This window comes from Antechinus flavipes, chromosome 2 (assembly GCF_016432865.1).
Source record: "Antechinus flavipes isolate AdamAnt ecotype Samford, QLD, Australia chromosome 2, AdamAnt_v2, whole genome shotgun sequence".
NCBI lineage: Eukaryota > Metazoa > Chordata > Mammalia > Dasyuromorphia > Dasyuridae > Antechinus > Antechinus flavipes.
The window spans coordinates 524,315,722-524,333,048 of record NC_067399.1 but is presented as its reverse complement, the minus strand read 5'-3'; the positions used below and the strand labels follow the sequence as shown (position 1 = coordinate 524,333,048).

Genomic DNA, 17,327 nt, shown 5'->3' with positions numbered 1-17,327 from the left:
TGTTTAAAACTCATTCCAAGTGGTTGGAACACAATAGAAAGGAAAATAAATAATAATGGAGTCTTTTATTTTGTAGATTCAGTTAAATTGTTAATTCCTGTTTGTCACTAGTTTTTCAGAAGTATACTCTTGATTTAAAGTGCATATATATGTATTCTGTAGAAGCAAGGAAATGATTTTCCATATAGGGATAGTGACTAGTATATTTTAGTTGTTTGGGACTTCTATTTCACTATCATTATTGGGCTTGGAATAGCCATGGCAGAGGCCAAACAAAATAGATGATCCAATAAAATATTAGTCATGGATAATGGGACAAAGTCTAAACAGGAGGATGTAATATCAAGGGAGTTTGGCAGCAAGTAACAGGCAGACATCTAGGCAGTCAGATTGATGTTAGGAATGTCTTGAAGTTGACAGATAGTAGCTTACCCTGCTGGTAGAAAGTGAATGGCAAAGAAGAAATAGAAGTCTTGTGGAAGACAAGCAACAAGGCTTTGGTATCAGGGGTTAGTGGCAATGTGGGATTCAGGAATAGGTCTCTACTTTAGCTGAAGAAGATGAGAACAAGACAGGAACCTGCGGTCTTAACTGTGAATCTAACCAAGGTGCCAAGGTAGGGAAGGATAAAGTTACTGGAATGGTGCATTACTGGAGAGATTGGCAGTAGGGATTTTAGCAATTACAAGAGTAGGAAGCAATCCCTCTGTGTAGTCCTCTTCAATAAAAAAAAAAAAAAAATTCCCCTATTTGAGAACCCCAGACTATTTATTTCTCATAATGCAAATATCTTTCTCAATTTCAGAACACAATGACAGATTCCACAATCCTCTTAGAAGATGTACAGAAAATGAAAGACAAAGGAGAAATAGCACAGGCCTATATTGGACTGAAGGAAACAAACAGGTTGGTTGTGTTCTTTTATTTATTTTGGCTTGCTGAATCACTGTGTTTGACATTTTTATGCAGCAAATATTTTTTTTTGATATATTAGTGACTTATTTGTTTTATAGTATATCCAACCTTTCTAAATTATTCCCATTTAAAATTTCATCTGAAACATGTAGAACATCATCAATCAACAAGCGTTTGTTAAGTACATGCTTTGTGACAGGCACTGTGCTAGATGCTGAGGATACAAATTCAAATAATTACTAAAGATCTTAAAAAAGTTTTTCCTGAAGGGGACCATAGATTCTTAAATAGAATTTGTATTTGAAATCACAGTAGCACAGTCTTTTTTGTAGTGGCTAGAAACTGGAAATTGAATGGATGCCCATCAATTGGAGAATGGCTGAATAAGTTATGGTATATGAATGTTATGGAATATTATTATTCTGTAAGAAATGATCAGCAGGATGAATACAGAGAGGCTTGGAAAGACTTACATGAACTGATGCTGAGTGAAATGAGCAGGACCAGGAGATCATTATATACTTCAACAACAATACTATATGATGATCAATTCTGATGGACGTGGCTCTCTTCAACAATGAGATGAACCAAATCAGTTCCATTTGTTCAATAATGAAGAGAACCAGCTACACCCAATGAAAGAACTATGGGAAATGAGTATGAACCACAACATAGCATTTCCACTCCCTCTTGTTTTTGTCTGCTTATATTTTTTATTTCCTTCTCAGGTTATTTTTACCTTATGTCTAAGTCTGATTTTTCTTGTGCAGCAAAATAACTGTATGGATATGTATACATATATTGTATTTAACATATACTTTAACATATTTAACATGTATGAGTCTACCTGCTATATAGGGGAGGGGGTAAGGGAAAGGAGGGGAAAAGTTGGAACAGAAGGTTTTGCAAGGGTCAATGCTGAAAAATTACCCATGCATATATCTTGTAAATAAAAAAGCTATAATAAAAAAAAAAAGAAATACATTTTTCCTAAAGATAAAAAAAAAAAAAAAAAAAGAAATTGCAGTAGCAGATCATTGTTAGGTTTTCATTGTTCAGTATTATTTTTAAAGATTTTGAGGAATGCCTAAAGCTCTGGGTAGCCCCAAGTAATCATTAAAATTTATAACATGTTGAATGGAAGGGAGTAAAAAGCCTTTTGTACAGCCATTCTTGACTGATATTTCACTTGTGGCCTTACCTAATTGCTTAGAGAGAGTCAAGGTCTTTTTTTTCTCTTTACTGGTTTAAACAAAACTGAGAAAATCCTGAATCCAGTATTATTCCACTCCCTGAACTTTGGTAAGGATATAAAGGATATCTTGCTCCCATTTTCAACCTTTTGAGGTGGAGTAGTAGAGAGGATGGGAGATATATATTGACAGTGTCACCAAAAAGTTAATAATACCTAGCTTGCCTTTGTATAGCTCATAAGATCACAAGAAAAGGGTCAATGTCAGGATGTCTTCAAACCTCATAAAACTTGAAAGGATCATGAACTTTGCCATATGCCAAAAATTTTCCACATCTAAAAGATGAATTATATTACGCACTATTTTGAAAGCATTTTAACTTTGTTACAAATTTATACTTCCAGAATTTTGTAATCTAGCACTCCTAAGTACATATGCCAAAGACCAAAAGCATGCTGCTATTCATAAATATTATGGTACCTTTATATGTTCTTTGAACCTCATAATTTGATTGAAGTGTCTAAAATTTCTGGTTACTGTATGTGTATGCTTGCATGTACAATTCATGTTTCCCCATCCCATTCCTACACAAACTCTGGGACAGTTCCCATTAAGGAAATGAAGGAAGTTCACTCATTTAAGGAATTCATGCTACAGCCACAGACTATTACTCTGCTAACCCCCTTGGTCTTTTGCAGCCAATCTCTCTAATATTGTGTGATGCATATTTTTTCTCCTATATTCAGGAGAAACCTTTTTTTTAATACTGTTATTTCTTATGTGTATCATGATTACTCCATTAAAAAAAAGTCAGAAAGAACTCTCATACAATTTCTTTATAATTTTCCCTATTTTGTAGATGATTTCATTTTCCCTGTTTTGCATTTGATTTGCCTTTTTTTTTTTTAAATACAGTTTAAATAACCAAGCTAATATGTATAGTAATTTTGTCATCCATGGTCAAGAAAATCTGCCATTCCCAATAATGAATGTTAAATAATATTTGCTATCTTGTCCTTCATAAGGCCATCATTTCATTACCATCATGTATCCCTTTTATGTTTTCCATCTTTCATTTGTCTTGGAAGACCATTCCCTATGGATTGCCATGAGCTGAATGAGGATGAAGAGCTGTGGCTGGTTTATGAAGGGTTAAAACAAGCCAACAGGTTATGTGTGTTGCCTCAATGGAATGTTCATCACTTCCTGTTTTCTTACTAACAAACAACAGCCTGTTTAACTGCTCTGGCTTTTTCGTGCACTAACTATATTCATAGGCAAAGTATAACAAAGCATCTGATATATATGTCTAACTGTCATGTGATGCTACTAAAGACGAAATTTAGACATTTGTGAAATATATTAGTCATTTCCCATCCCTGGGAATGAGACCAAATTGCCCCATTGCTTATTGAATTAATCAAAAAACAAACAGATAAGATATTGCTAAGCTACTGTGTCTACAGTATTTATCTGCTAGCTACCTGTAATATGGAAGCTGTTTAGTATTTGAAACTACAAATTATGAAATCATGAATTGGGAGGGTTTCCTTTTAGTCATAAAATTTAAAATCCTTAAAATTGGTAGAATTAACTCTTCAAATATGACACTCTACCTTTATAGATTTGAAGAGAAAACAATTAATATTCAAAAGACCAGCTTTTAAAAACAAATAGAAATTGTATCTTTGTAAGAGAGAATTTATAAAAATTAATGCTGCTGTTCAGGTGGCTTCTATTTTGTATTATTCTTATCATCAAACACTCAATAGCTACGGAATGTGATGGTTTAAAATTCTCATATTCAAATTCTGTAGTCTCCAAAAGGATCAAATATTTTAATATGCTATTATTAATTAGACTATAATAATTTTAATAGCTAACAATATCTTTTTAACCTAACAATATCTTTTCTTTCATTTTGCTAATAAATTCCTAACCATATCCTTGTTTCTTATGTTCACAAAAATATAGATATGTAATAATAGGGGATGAAGGGTAATAATAAAAGTAATATGCTATCTTTTGTTTTGTTTTAATGCTCTAAAGTTAGGAATTTCTTAAAAGATGATAATTTGTTTAAGAATTCAAGTATCTCTGCTACATAAAAGTATTAGCTTCTTTATTGATATTTCTAATTTTTATATCTTCACATTGTCTCTAGTTAGGGAGATGGATTGTGATTGACATATATGGCTCTGCATCTGATGAACAAATCTAAAATTGAGGATATATTTCAGAAGTACTTATTAGGATTTGTATTTCTTGAGATCAATGAGTCACTATTCCTGACTTCTACACCTTTTGGAAATGAGAGAGAATATATTTGCAGAAAAGTGATATGGGAAACAAAAATATAAAACCTCCATTTTGAATGATCATTTATGAAATACTTAAATGTATATTTAATAATTTATTCAGACACCCTTCCTTCTCCCTTCCTCCAAGTAGTGTTTGGGGTTTGAAGGTTTTTTTTCTCTATTGTAGTAATGTTCGGCTTTGAAAAAAAGTTATTTTTTTTTCCACAAAAGGCTATATTTTGTTAATATAGATTCCAAAGTTTATATCCCATAAGCCAGTTTATTTCACTGACTTTTCACAGTTCTTAGTCCTCTTCTCATAACCTAATGCCTTTAGAAAGATCTAAAATGTGTAAATTTTTCTGACTTTTCTGCATGTATTCTCAGTATTGAAAATCATATATTGCTTCAATCTCTTTTCTAGACACTGCTTTAGGTTTTTTGAATTTGATCTAGTCAGAAGGCAAACTGAGTTCTACTTAGAGTATCTACTCTCACCTCTCCATCCCTTGTCACAAATCAACAGTTAAATATCAGCTAAACAATTGACAAATGAATAAGAATAATAAGTTTCTGTTCCCTTGTTAACAATATAGACTCTTGGAATCACAACTCCAGTCCCAGAAAAAGAGCCATGACAATGAAACAGAGGCATTGCGGGGTGAGATCCAGAGTTTAAAGGAGGAGAATAATCGCCAGCAGCAGCTCTTGGCTCAGAACCTACAGTTACCACCTGAAGCTCGCATTGAAGCCAGTCTGCAACATGAGATTACCCGACTAACCAATGAAAATTTGGTAAGAAAATGGTGGCAGTTCTCACTTTGGTCTGTACTCTTTTAATGTTTCTGGGGCCACTTAAATGCTATGCCTTTCCTTGCTGTGAAGATTTTGTAATGACACACTGTTACTATCTCATATAGTAGATATCATGTTAAACTATTATTAAATTGAAGCATTAGGAATGAAAAATGCTTGCTCAGTGGTTATATGTGTCCTGCAATTCAGTGATATTTGAAATGATCATATATGATTCTGATAGTCAGGAAATTGGCCACACTTGACAAGTCATTATAGACTTAATTTGTTAAATTTATTCAACTTAATTTTGTTCTCTCTTACTGAAAGGTGTATGAGAAAGATAGATTTAGAGCTAGAAGGAATTTATTCATCATCCTATCAAAGGAGATACTGTACCATATTATATTACTGCTATCACATGACAGAGATAGTATGATAGGCTTTTAATTTTCTTTGTCCATGAAGTAGTCACCTGTCAATACCACTAGCATAAGAGGAAGTGAGAATTAAGATCCAAACTGGGCAAAGAAATTAATAATATTCATTTTTCATTCGGCTAGTGAGTGGAAATCTCCATTAAAGTCCACCCTACTGGATGGAAATCTCCATTAATGCCCACCTAAGCACTTAAGTCAAATGTTCTTTACATGGAGTCTATGAATTTATTTTACTTATTATTTTGATAACTATACTTCAAAATAATTGTTTTCTTTTGTAATCCCATGTTTTTTGTACATTTAAAAGCATTATTCTGAGACAGTGGTCTGTAAGCTTCATCAGATTGTCCAGGAGTGCATAATACATAAAAAGATTAATTACAACTGAGTAAAAACTCTTTAAGAAATAATACATTTTTAGGGAAAATTACAATTAAAATATCTCTAAGAAATACTAATATTCATGAATTTCTTACATATTTGAATAATATTTTAAGGCAATATTACAGTGAAGTAAATCCCTCTCCCCCTTGCTTGGTTCTGAGCAATAAATTGGAGCTTAAATTCTTGCCTAAAATAATTGTCCTTCTCAATATCATAACCTTTGTAAAAGGTATAGCTTTTTTAATGTTTATAGTTCAAACATTTCTTTGAGTAAGATAGTTTTTCAGAAAAAAAGGTTACTTTCAGCCACAGGGATTAGCTTACTTGCAGTTTAAATCACAGATTCTAAATAGTTAAGACTTTATTTTTAGCTGGAGGAACCAGTGTGTAGGTCAACTGTGTTCCTATCTCTGTGCAACTTAATAGATCAGAATGTAAACAAATTAGAATGATCAAAATTATCATTCTTTATCCCAGAGCAGTTCTGAGACATGGTTCTTGAGCTTCTTTGGACAGCTTCTTCCATGTATACTGGGCCTTTCTTTGCTTTGAATAATATAACCCTCAAATCACTCCCAGATTAGTTAACTCTTTCCCAAAAGAGAACTGTGAGAGAAAACATTGCCACTGTTCCTTGCCAACTTTGTCTAACCTGGTCCAGAAGAGGCATTATGACAGTTATCTTTCAGTCCCCAGGAGGTGAAGGCTGAGCCTGAGCTTGCTGCTGCTGTGGCCTGGAGAGGAAAAACAGGAGACTTACTGGTCCCTGCTATCCATTGGAAAACATGATCCTGGTCCTAGACTGTTTTTGTCTATATATTTCAGTGCTTCCTACTCTCCACATGTTTATATGTATATATATGTATGTATGTGTATATTGGTAAATATATACGGAAGTTAATATATTTAGTACATTTGATGAATTTTACTACAGCTAATCAGAATAACTACAGTTATTCTATTACAGATAGAGAACAAATTACTGTCTTTTGAGAATGTAAGGTTTCACTATTATTTTAAAATAATTTTTAGTTGCTTTTGCTTAGATGTTAAAGTCCCCCAAAGATAAAAGCAAACATCAATTATGCCTATTTTTTCAGTATTTTGAGGAATTATATGCAGATGACCCTAAGGACTATCAGTCATATCGGATTTCACTTTACAAACGGATGATTGTATGTAAATACTGTAGATTGTGTTTTTCTGTTGTCTTGTTGCTACTTCTGACTTCTGAATTGCTAACAGAACAGCAGGCTTGCTGCCCACCCTTTCCAAGGAAATCCTTTTCAGATAGTCTCACAAACCTCTTTTCCCCCACAGCTTTTTCTTAGTAAGTGGCCTCACCTCTGTTTGTCATTTTTAGTATTTGTTTTGTCCTTAACCTTAGTCTTTACAATGTGATGGAAACAAAGTTTGACTTGAAAAAGAAAATAAAATCCAAAATTATCCGAGTTTCAAATTTTAGAAAATACTTATTTTGAGAAATGAATCAGATGTCTAAATTCATTTTTTGGCCAGAAAGTCCCTCTTCTTAGAATCTTCTTACTTTTTTTTTTTCATTTTCTTCTTAATTAAGTAAAAAATAACAGCACTTTTGACTCTCATGTATAAATCAGTTATAATTAGAATCAGAGCCTTGGATATTTGTTATTTTTGTTTCTTCAATATTATACTTTGGTTTTCTTTCCTTGTGTGTAGTCCATCTTTTAGAACTCTTCCTAAAGAGTGTGCATGTGCTCTCCAAGCTTTCCAACTTTCCTTGAATGTAAATTACCCAAGGTAATTTTTTTTTTTTTGGACCATGACCTTGAAGGGGGTTTTGGAGACACCCAAAGAAACAAGGAAGAGAATAGAATGGATAACAGGTGAGGAAAATTTCCCTTTGTCCCTGGAAAAGCATGGGATTGAGGTTGCCTTGAAGTCACCGCTGGACAGCTTCACAGGGACCACTCTTCCTGCATCCTGGATTTGCCACTGGCCAGCACTGAGATTCTATCTCTGGCTTCTTAGTGTTTGTCTCTCACTGAGAAGTGCTAATTCCTGATGGTCCTCAGTTCAACTCACAATAGCAGAATCCAGCATAAAGAGTCTAGCTAGGATACTGCTCCAGTTCTTATGTATCTTCTGGGACACAGTCTTTTGTCCTCCTTGGCTTGTTTTTTCTGTTTCTTACTTGCTTGACTTTTTCTTACCACGAGTCTCCCTGAGCTCAAGATGTAAAGGGGGAGAAAAAGCACTTTTGGTAGAATGTTTTTTTGGTAAAGTCTGAAACTCCTTAGAGCTTAGGGAGATACTTAGAAAATAGATTTAAACCTACAACTGCCTCTGTCTTTATTTCCTTTTGCTGTCTATGCAAGCCCTTTTGGAAGAGTTTCAAAAGGTGGACTGCACATAAAATAGTCTAAGTTATATCTGTTTTATTATTGTAAACTGAGTTTACATTACAGTAAATATTATGACTGTGATAGGATAAGGCTTGGATTTGTGATTTCATGGGCACAGGAATTTTGCGCTACCAGTGTACATCAGCAGCTTCTCTGCCACTTAAAGTATTAGAAAGTTAAAGGGCATATGTAATGGGCTAAAGCTCTTGAAGCTCTGGTCGCCCTGAGGTCCCTCTTAGCGCTTGAGGCTAATTAGCAATTGGACAATACTTTATTAATATATGCTTGGAGAAAGAATGGCCCCCACCCACTCTCTGTGCAAATTTGATGTGTTATTGTATAGAAGATTGCATAGACGATTTGGTGGGTAGAGTAAAAGAGGCAGAGGCATTGCTGACTGGATTCGTGTTGCGCTTGCTCTCACTTCGTAAACACGGTCATCACAGACATAGATACAGGTTAAGTAATTTTCCCAGAGTCACCCAAGCCAATTTTGCTGATACCCTTTCTTTAACCTAGAATTTGCTATTTTGAACTCTTTGAACTTAATCAAAAGAATTCTTCAACTTTTCTTTTATTGTGCTTATTTTTTTCTCCAAGTTTTAGCTCTCAATTCCTGACATTTCCTGAGGGTGGTTCTTTTTTCATGTGTTGAGTGAAAAGAGAACATATCTAAGAAGCTCAACCTCTCTTTGAAACTTCCCCATAGACTCTTTTTTGTATATTAGGAAAACTGATTTTTGACTCTTACTTCCCTTTAAAACATGTTCAAATGTGATAACACTACATCTCTTTGTTATCATGCTACTGTTCTGTGTATATGGAATCTATGTAGAATATTATCATTTCAGGCCTTGTCTCCATCATGCTGCTTGGAGGGTTTATATAAAAGTTTGGCTTTTATTGTCTTAAGAATTTTACAGGCTGTCCGTGTTAGCCAGGTGGGAAGCGCCACCAACCAACTTTACAGGAGCTTCTCCTCCTTTTTTGTGTAACTAATAATTGCTATTTTTGTGACTTAATTGTGTCTTCTCTCTTAATACATATGAATGGAATTTATTTTTGTTCCTCATTCCTTGTCTTTGGTTTTGATCATTAGGATTTGATGGAACAGCTTGAAAAACAGGATAAGACTGTTCGGAAATTAAAGAAACAGCTGAAAGTATTTGCTAAAAAAATTGGAGAACTGGAAGGTAATGCTTTTATGAATATTTGTTGCAAAGCAAAATACTTGCTTTTATGAATATTGCTCATCTCTAGTTGTTTCCCCACCCCCTACAGTTTATGGGAAGATATAGAATTTCATGTACTTAATATAGCAACAAAACAATCTCAGGCATAAGGCAGATGGAGAATGAAAATAAACTGTTCCATAAAAAGTTGCATCCTATCCTTTATTCTGTATGATAATTTACAGAGGGTGCCAATTAGTTGCTGGGACAGCTAAGTGCCACAATGGATGGAGCACTGGATTTGGTATCAGGAAGACTCATCTTTATGAGTTCAAAAATGGCCTCAGACACATGCTAACTGTGTGGCCCAGGGCAAGTTAATTAGCCTGTTTGCCTCAGTTCCTTATCTATAAAATCAGCTGGAGAAGGAAATGGCAATCCATTTTAATATCTCTGTCAAGAAAACTCCAATTGAAGGGTCACACTTAGTTGGACATCACTCAAAGACTACTTTGTTTACAAGTTTACAAGGTGCCAAAATAATAACCTTACTAAAAAAAAACAAAAAACTCATTTATGTAAGTATTGATAAAACATTTTCCCAGAAAACCTAATGAAATTGGTAGTACAAATATTATTTCCATTTTTTAAATATGGCAATTAAGGCATGGAGTTAAAAGACTTGCCTTACTTTCAAAACACTAATAAATGTAATGAGTTGGAATTTATAGTTCATGAGGTGAAACTAGAAGTGATGAGACAGATGATTTATACTGAAGACTGTTGGTCTTCAGAAAGGTTACATTGAGTGGTTATCCATAACTTCAAATGATTGGATGTTTTGGAGCTGTCTTTTGGAGTCTTTCAAGTCACACACAAAAAAAGCAGCCATATTGTTTTTTTCTTGTGTTTTAGAAACAAATATGAAATAATATATTGTTAATCTACCTTATTCACTAGCTGTAGTTATAAATGACTTTTGGGTATTTATAAAAATTGTTTTTACCTTCAAAGAAAAAGTCTTACTATCATTTAGGATATATTTTTTTTTAGAAAATCACTCATATGTTTATATATCCCTAACACATCAAATGTCCAAGGTATAATCTTTCTTTGTGAAATCATATGAAAACAGTATGTTCACACAATATACATCATTCTTCAAAAACCCAAGATCTCCAAGCAAGTTAAAATAAGCAAATAAATTTATTAAGACTTTTAAGATTTACAAAATACTTTTATTCTGACAGTTTTTTGAGTTCTATAATACATGTATTGTGCCTCTTTTGCAAATGAGAAAACCAGGCTTATAGAGTTGAAATGAGTTCCCCCCAAGGTCACATAGCTAGGCTAAACCCTGACCTTGAGCTCAGCTTTCCTGACTGGTAACATATTGCAGTTAAAATTTAAAACCAGGTTTTTCATCACTCCCAAAATTTGTTTATTTATTTTTGTTGTGGACAGGCTCAAAAGATAAAAACAATATTAAGCTATTGTCAAAATTCATATGAATTATTGAAAAGTGAACTAAGCCAAAAGGACATGGACTATCTGGTTCCAACAAATCAAGTTAGACTTTTAGTGACCACTAATGATAATGCCTGTAGAAATCCATAAAGCTAAAAAGTCTATTATAACATCCAAAAGCCTAAATATTTACACTGTAAATATGATATATGTCTTCACTCAGAATTGAAGAGAGGTAAGAATAGGATTTTTAAATCTTATGAGATGCTAATTGTTTTAAGATACTGTTAAATATGAGTCACCAGTCTGATTTTCAATTCTGCCTATAGGTACACACATGGCACTCAAGTAGGCAGCACATGGTTTACAATAAAAGGAGGAATAAAAGTTATTCTTAACTGCTCTTAAGAAATGTGTCAGATGACATGTTCATGGAAAGTAAAGAGGAGAGATTTGCTATTAAAAGTTATCTTGGAGGACAGCCTGTGGTGAATTGCTAGGAGGGGGCTACACTTAGGAGAATTCTAGAAATGGTGTTCTAATCCCAGCATTGACATTTACCAGCTGAATAACCATCAATGTTATAGTCTTTTTGATCCTCAGTTTCTTTAATTGTAAAACAGAGATAATCTTTGTGCTGTCTCCTTCAAACAAGTATTGTAAGATATACATTTTTTAAAATATTAAAGCATGACTTAAATGTGAGTCATTATGTTTGATCATTATTTAATGAGATTTGGACATATATTCAGTAAGTTGCTTTTTTCAGAAAAGCAGAAAGTGGATAAAATAAGTTGTCTCTGCCAATTCTTTACTTTGCTTTTTAAAAAAATAGGAAATTTAGAAAATTCTGACTAATAAAGGATTTTTGAGTCTCATTGGACTTTTTAGAACCCAGAACCTTGGAGTTATCAGGATTTTCTTTTTTTTTTTTTTTTTAATTTTTAAGTTCATTTAAGTGACCGTCATCTAAAATAGACATTATGTTACAATTAAAGAAGACTATATAGTATTTAACTTCAATAAATTTATGTGCATCTGGTCATCCATTGATTCAAAGCTTGAAGGAATCTCAGAGATTATCAACTTCAACTCCCTTTATTTTTTGCCTCTAATTATCTATTTATTAAGACAGGAAAAGAGAATCTTTCAGTGATGTGAAAGTTTTTTTTGGCAAAAAGTCTTTGACTTGTACAAAACCTTCTTTCCTACAAATATATAGCAGAAATATGTTTAGTGGTAGGAGCAATACACTTGCCTCATCAATCTCATGTGCAGTGTTTATTAACTGCTCTCAGAGATAGAACTTTTGCTCTCATTTTTATACCACAGGTCTTGTAAAAATGGCAGCAAAAAAAAAAAGTTTCATTTTTTTTCCTATCCCAGCTTTACAGTTTTGCTGGTATAAATTGTGAGATTTATTATGTAAATGTAAAAAAATGATGTTTTATTGCAAACATTTGCAGATTAGTTTCACTTAATTATTTTACTTTGTTATAAGAAAATTCTAATGAAGTACAACTAATAATATTGTGGCCTCATCTGAAAGTGCATGCAACATTTCATACATGCTGGAAAAAAAATTTAGAATTTTACACAAACTCTTCCTAAATAGAGCCCATTGATTTAGCTATACTAGTGTTAGATCTATATCCAATAAGATGAAGAGAAAAAGGTCCTTTTTATACTAAAATAATTATAGCATCTTTTTGTGGTGGCAAAAAATGAACTGCTAATGGGATACCTGTCAATGGACAATGGACAATTCACTTCATTTTATAGTTAAAGAGATTAAGACCCAAAGAAGGGAAATAATTTGTTCAACATCATACAAGTATTGAGTAACAAATATCAACTCCTCCTTCTACTGCAGCTTAAAAACAAAACAAAACAACAGAGCATAGTTGTAGATGTTCAAATTTTTATTTCTTTTTTTAAATCTCAATGTGAGTTTATGATTTTAAAAAATATTTCCTTATCACAACATAAATAAAATTATAGCATTTTAGAACCGGAATGGACATTAGTAAACACCTAATCAAACCGTATGAGGAATATGAAACTGAGAAAGGTGAAGTTATTTGTCTAAGGCCACATGGATTATTAGTTGCCATCATTGTGTAAAATCTAGGTCTTCTAACTTGTAATTTGAATTTTTTTCATGTACAATAATTTCTTTTAGCAGGAGTTCTCTTGCATGACAACAGTTTCAGTTCAACCTTTAGTTCATCCTTTCATTGCTTGAAATGTGTGGGAGTGGTAGGGGCAAAAACAGAAGTGGAAAGGTTTATGTAGGTTTTTAATTGGAGAAATGAGGGAGTGGAATATTTTTCCACTTTATATTTTTCTCTGGTTATTTTGAATAGAATTTCCCTTTCTATCTCTTCCTGATTTGTTTTGTAAGTAATATACAGAAATGCTGATAATTTTTGTGTGTATTTATCTCCTTTATGTTTTCTTTCATATTAGTTTTTTGACCAAAAAAATGCTTAAATACACAGCTGTCAATATCAGTAACTTAAATTCCTTCTGATCTTTATGAACTTACTTCCATATATGTACATAATATTTTGTTTCAGTTATAGTCTGTATATATAGTATGCCTGGTTTTTTCTTTTACATTTTTAAAATAAATACAGCTTTCCATTGTTTTTTGTGCTATTTATTCCAGCTAGCATTTATTCAAAGTAATAATAGATACTTAGATTATAACTATGTAGTTGTCATGTTACATGGTGACATAGTGCTCCATTGTATTTCTATGGTATGGACTATTTATACATTTTCTAAACTTAAATTTTCTAAATTAGATAGTTTCCAGGTTTGGGGTATTATATACAACAAAACTATTTTTGTACAAATCCTTACTTTCCCCCTCTCTAACTGAGGGACAGTCCTACTAATGGTATTAATGAGATCAATAGACTTGGCCCATTTTATGAAGGAATAATTTATCCACAGACATAAAAGATTCAGTATTAGGAATAAGATTGTTTGAGAATTCCTGAAACACAGGTGGAATGTTGTTCTTTATCTAACTCGAAATCCTGTTTCTTCCTAAAGACTATTGATACTTTAATTCATTTATTTGAGGGGGCTATATAACTCAATGACATTGTTGACCGTGTCCTTCTTGACATATGACAAGATAATACCTTCTGAATTATTTTTTAATAAAAGAAAAAATAGAGACTTGACCAGACAAAAGTGAATTGCTTTTTAGAACATAAAGTTCCCATCTTCATGGTGTGGTAGGAAAAGTTCTCTCTTTGGAATTTAAGACCCTGGTTTTACGTCATCGCTCTGCTAACTATCTTTTGTGACCCTGAACAAATTTGTGACCCTGTACAAGTTTCCTTTTGTACAAAATGAAGGAATTAGAATGGATGGACTTAATGTTCTTTTCAGGCTCTAAATCAATGATAATGTATTCCGTGTTTTTAATGGTTTTCTTTTAATTACATAATGGAGATTTTTCTTTAACTTAAAGTACCTGAACCATTTTCTCTTCAAACTGAAGTAAATGGTAATTTCTTTCAGTAAAAATAACCAGTAAAGAAAATGGTTTTGTTTTTTAATCTTATTACCCAGCACTGCCCTCTAAAATGTAACCATGTTCCCTCTTTTCTTATCTTCAGATACATTATAAGTGCTTTCAAGGGTCTCATGTCTAATATTGGAATAAAAATCAGAAATAACTCAAAGGGCACAACTAATGGGTTTTCTTCTTACAGCAGGGATTCTTAATCTTTTTTGTATTATGGAACCCTTTGGTAGTTTGAATTATTTTTTAATAAAAGAAAAATAGAGAATAATTCTTTTAAATGCATAAAATAAAATGCATAAGATTACAAAGGAAACCAATTTGAGTATAACTATCAAAACTTAAAAGTTCATACTAAATCATACTATTTTCACTTTCTTTTTTGTTGTTTTTCTAGTCTGTACAGAATGACTGATATGTAAAGATTTTATATAACATAGAATCTATATCACATGTAGAAATTATATCGGATTCCTTGGTTCTTAGGGAGGGGGAATGATGGAGGGAGGAAAGGACAGAATTTGGAACTCAAAACTTTAAAAAAAATGTTAAGATTGTTGTAAAATGTAATTGGGGAGAAATTTTATTTATATATTTATATGAGTATGTATGTGTGTATGTATGAATTTTCTAAAGCAAGTTCATGGATCTTGGCTTAAGAACAGGTAACTCGTCTTTTGTAAAAGAAGATATTTAGAATTAAAATTGTTTCTTAGATATCACAATTTTTTAATGATTAGTCTCTGGTTTTATGGGGAAAACTGTTTTAAACTGTTGACTATAGACATATTTTATGTCTGCTTCATGTGTCTATGTTGATATATATGTATGTGTATATGTATAACAAAATATATACATATTTTGGTTTATTTTACTTTTGAAGTGGGGCAGATGGAGAACATATCACCTGGGCAGATCATTGATGAACCTATTCGTCCAGTGAACATTCCTAGGAAAGAGAAGGATTTTCAAGGAATGTTGGAATATAAGAAGGATGATGAGCAGAAACTTGTCAAGAATCTCATCTTGGGCAAGTATATTTTGTATGAAACAACAGCATACTTGAACAACCTGGATTAATACTCCATTTGACATAGCTATATAGTTTTTAAGAATGCCCAAAATAAGGTTTTTTTTTAAATGTCCCCCTTATGTCCAAGCACCTATATGTTGATATTAATACATGATGATTAAATGGTTTGAACACAAGATTTCACTTTTTGCTGCTTATCAGTAGCATTGGTTTATTTTTCTTCTACCACATGTGGTTGGAATCATGTTAGTAGAGAGAAAACTCCATAATGGAAGGAAAGCAGTGGTGTAAACAAGGTGTTAATGGAAGAAATATTTTCATAGAAGTATAAGAGGTGGGGAATAGGAGGATCTCAAAGGGACTATGAAGAATATTAGAAACTTAAGAAGAATAAAAGGTTCTACATAGAACTCCCTCTATATTAACTTGCCCCAGCTCTATATTAACTTTTTAGTGAACTCTCTTTTAAGTTCTGGTCATCAAAAACATGGTCATCAAGAAACATTTATCTCTAACACAATTCATTGTACTTACTAATTACTTCAATAATGGCACTAATTTGGAAGTTGCAATTTCATACCTTGAAAGATCCTTAAAAAAATTTGTGTTTATGTGATAACTAGCTATGTAGGCCAGCCACAAAACCTTTTTTGTATGATTTTTGAATATTATATGAAAATGTATTTCTTCTTTTTCTTCCAGACTTGAAACCACGTGGAGTGGCTGTCAATTTAATCCCTGGGTTACCAGCCTACATTTTATTTATGTGTGTGCGACATGCTGACTACCTGAATGATGATCAGAAAGTGAGGTCATTGCTGACATCAACAATTAACAGCATTAAAAAAGTATTGAAGGTTAGTTCATTCTTTGATTTATGAAAACTATTATAAGATGAATGTTAGGAATGAGAAAATTGATATTGTAGTTATTTTCCGTGTTTTTGAAATGAATCCTCTTTCAGTGTGAGAAATGAGTCACCATTGAAGAAATGAGTCACCAGTGAAGTTTTTTGTAATCATAACTGGTGGATTACAATTTTCTTCATGGGGTTAGATTTCTTCTTTGCACTTAACCCATTTGTTTATTTTTAAAACAAAGTTTGAGGGGCAGCTAGGTGGTGCAGTTGATAGAGCACCAAGCCTGAAATCAGGAGGACCTGAGTTCAAACACGGCCTCAGACACTTAACACAGCGTAGCTGTGTGACCCTGGGCAAGTCACTCCAATTGCCTCAGCAAAAAAAAAAAAAACAAAAAACAAAAAACAAAATAAAAAACCAAACAAACCAAAAAACCCCAAGGTCTGAGCTTAGTGTTTTTGCTTTACAAGCAGTATGCTTAGTTTTAAAAAAAAAATCACTGACCCTGGGAAGCAGGAGACCTGGTCTTGAATCTGCGCTTTGATGCCAGCTCTGTGACTAGGACAAGCTGCTTTAGTTTTCTGTACCTTAGTTTCCTTTTCTGAAAATGAAGGGGGATAATCATTGCACTACATGTCTCATTGGCTTATTAGAAGGGATAGCACTTAGAACACCTTAAAGCATTATATAAATGAGAGTTTTCTCTGCTTCCATATATATATGTATATACTGTAATGGGCTGAGGCTTGAGTTGATGCACTGAGGTCCCAAGCACATGAGGCTAAATAGTAATTGAACCATACTCTAAAATATATAAGCTTGGAGAAAGAATGGCCCCCA

General features: G+C 32.9%; 1 protein-coding gene across 1 annotated transcript in view; it reads left to right on the top strand.

Moving 5' to 3' along the window:
• Window positions 1-17,327, top strand: part of MYO5A (myosin VA) — a 214,556-nt gene that overhangs the window by 169,518 nt on the left and 27,711 nt on the right. The window contains exons 29-35 of the mRNA XM_051980670.1: window positions 806-906; window positions 3,197-3,277; window positions 5,005-5,203; window positions 7,128-7,202; window positions 9,511-9,604; window positions 15,478-15,624; window positions 16,330-16,484. Coding sequence (XP_051836630.1) covers window positions 806-906; window positions 3,197-3,277; window positions 5,005-5,203; window positions 7,128-7,202; window positions 9,511-9,604; window positions 15,478-15,624; window positions 16,330-16,484 — 852 coding nt within the window. The remainder of the gene's footprint in view (window positions 1-805; window positions 907-3,196; window positions 3,278-5,004; window positions 5,204-7,127; window positions 7,203-9,510; window positions 9,605-15,477; window positions 15,625-16,329; window positions 16,485-17,327) is intronic.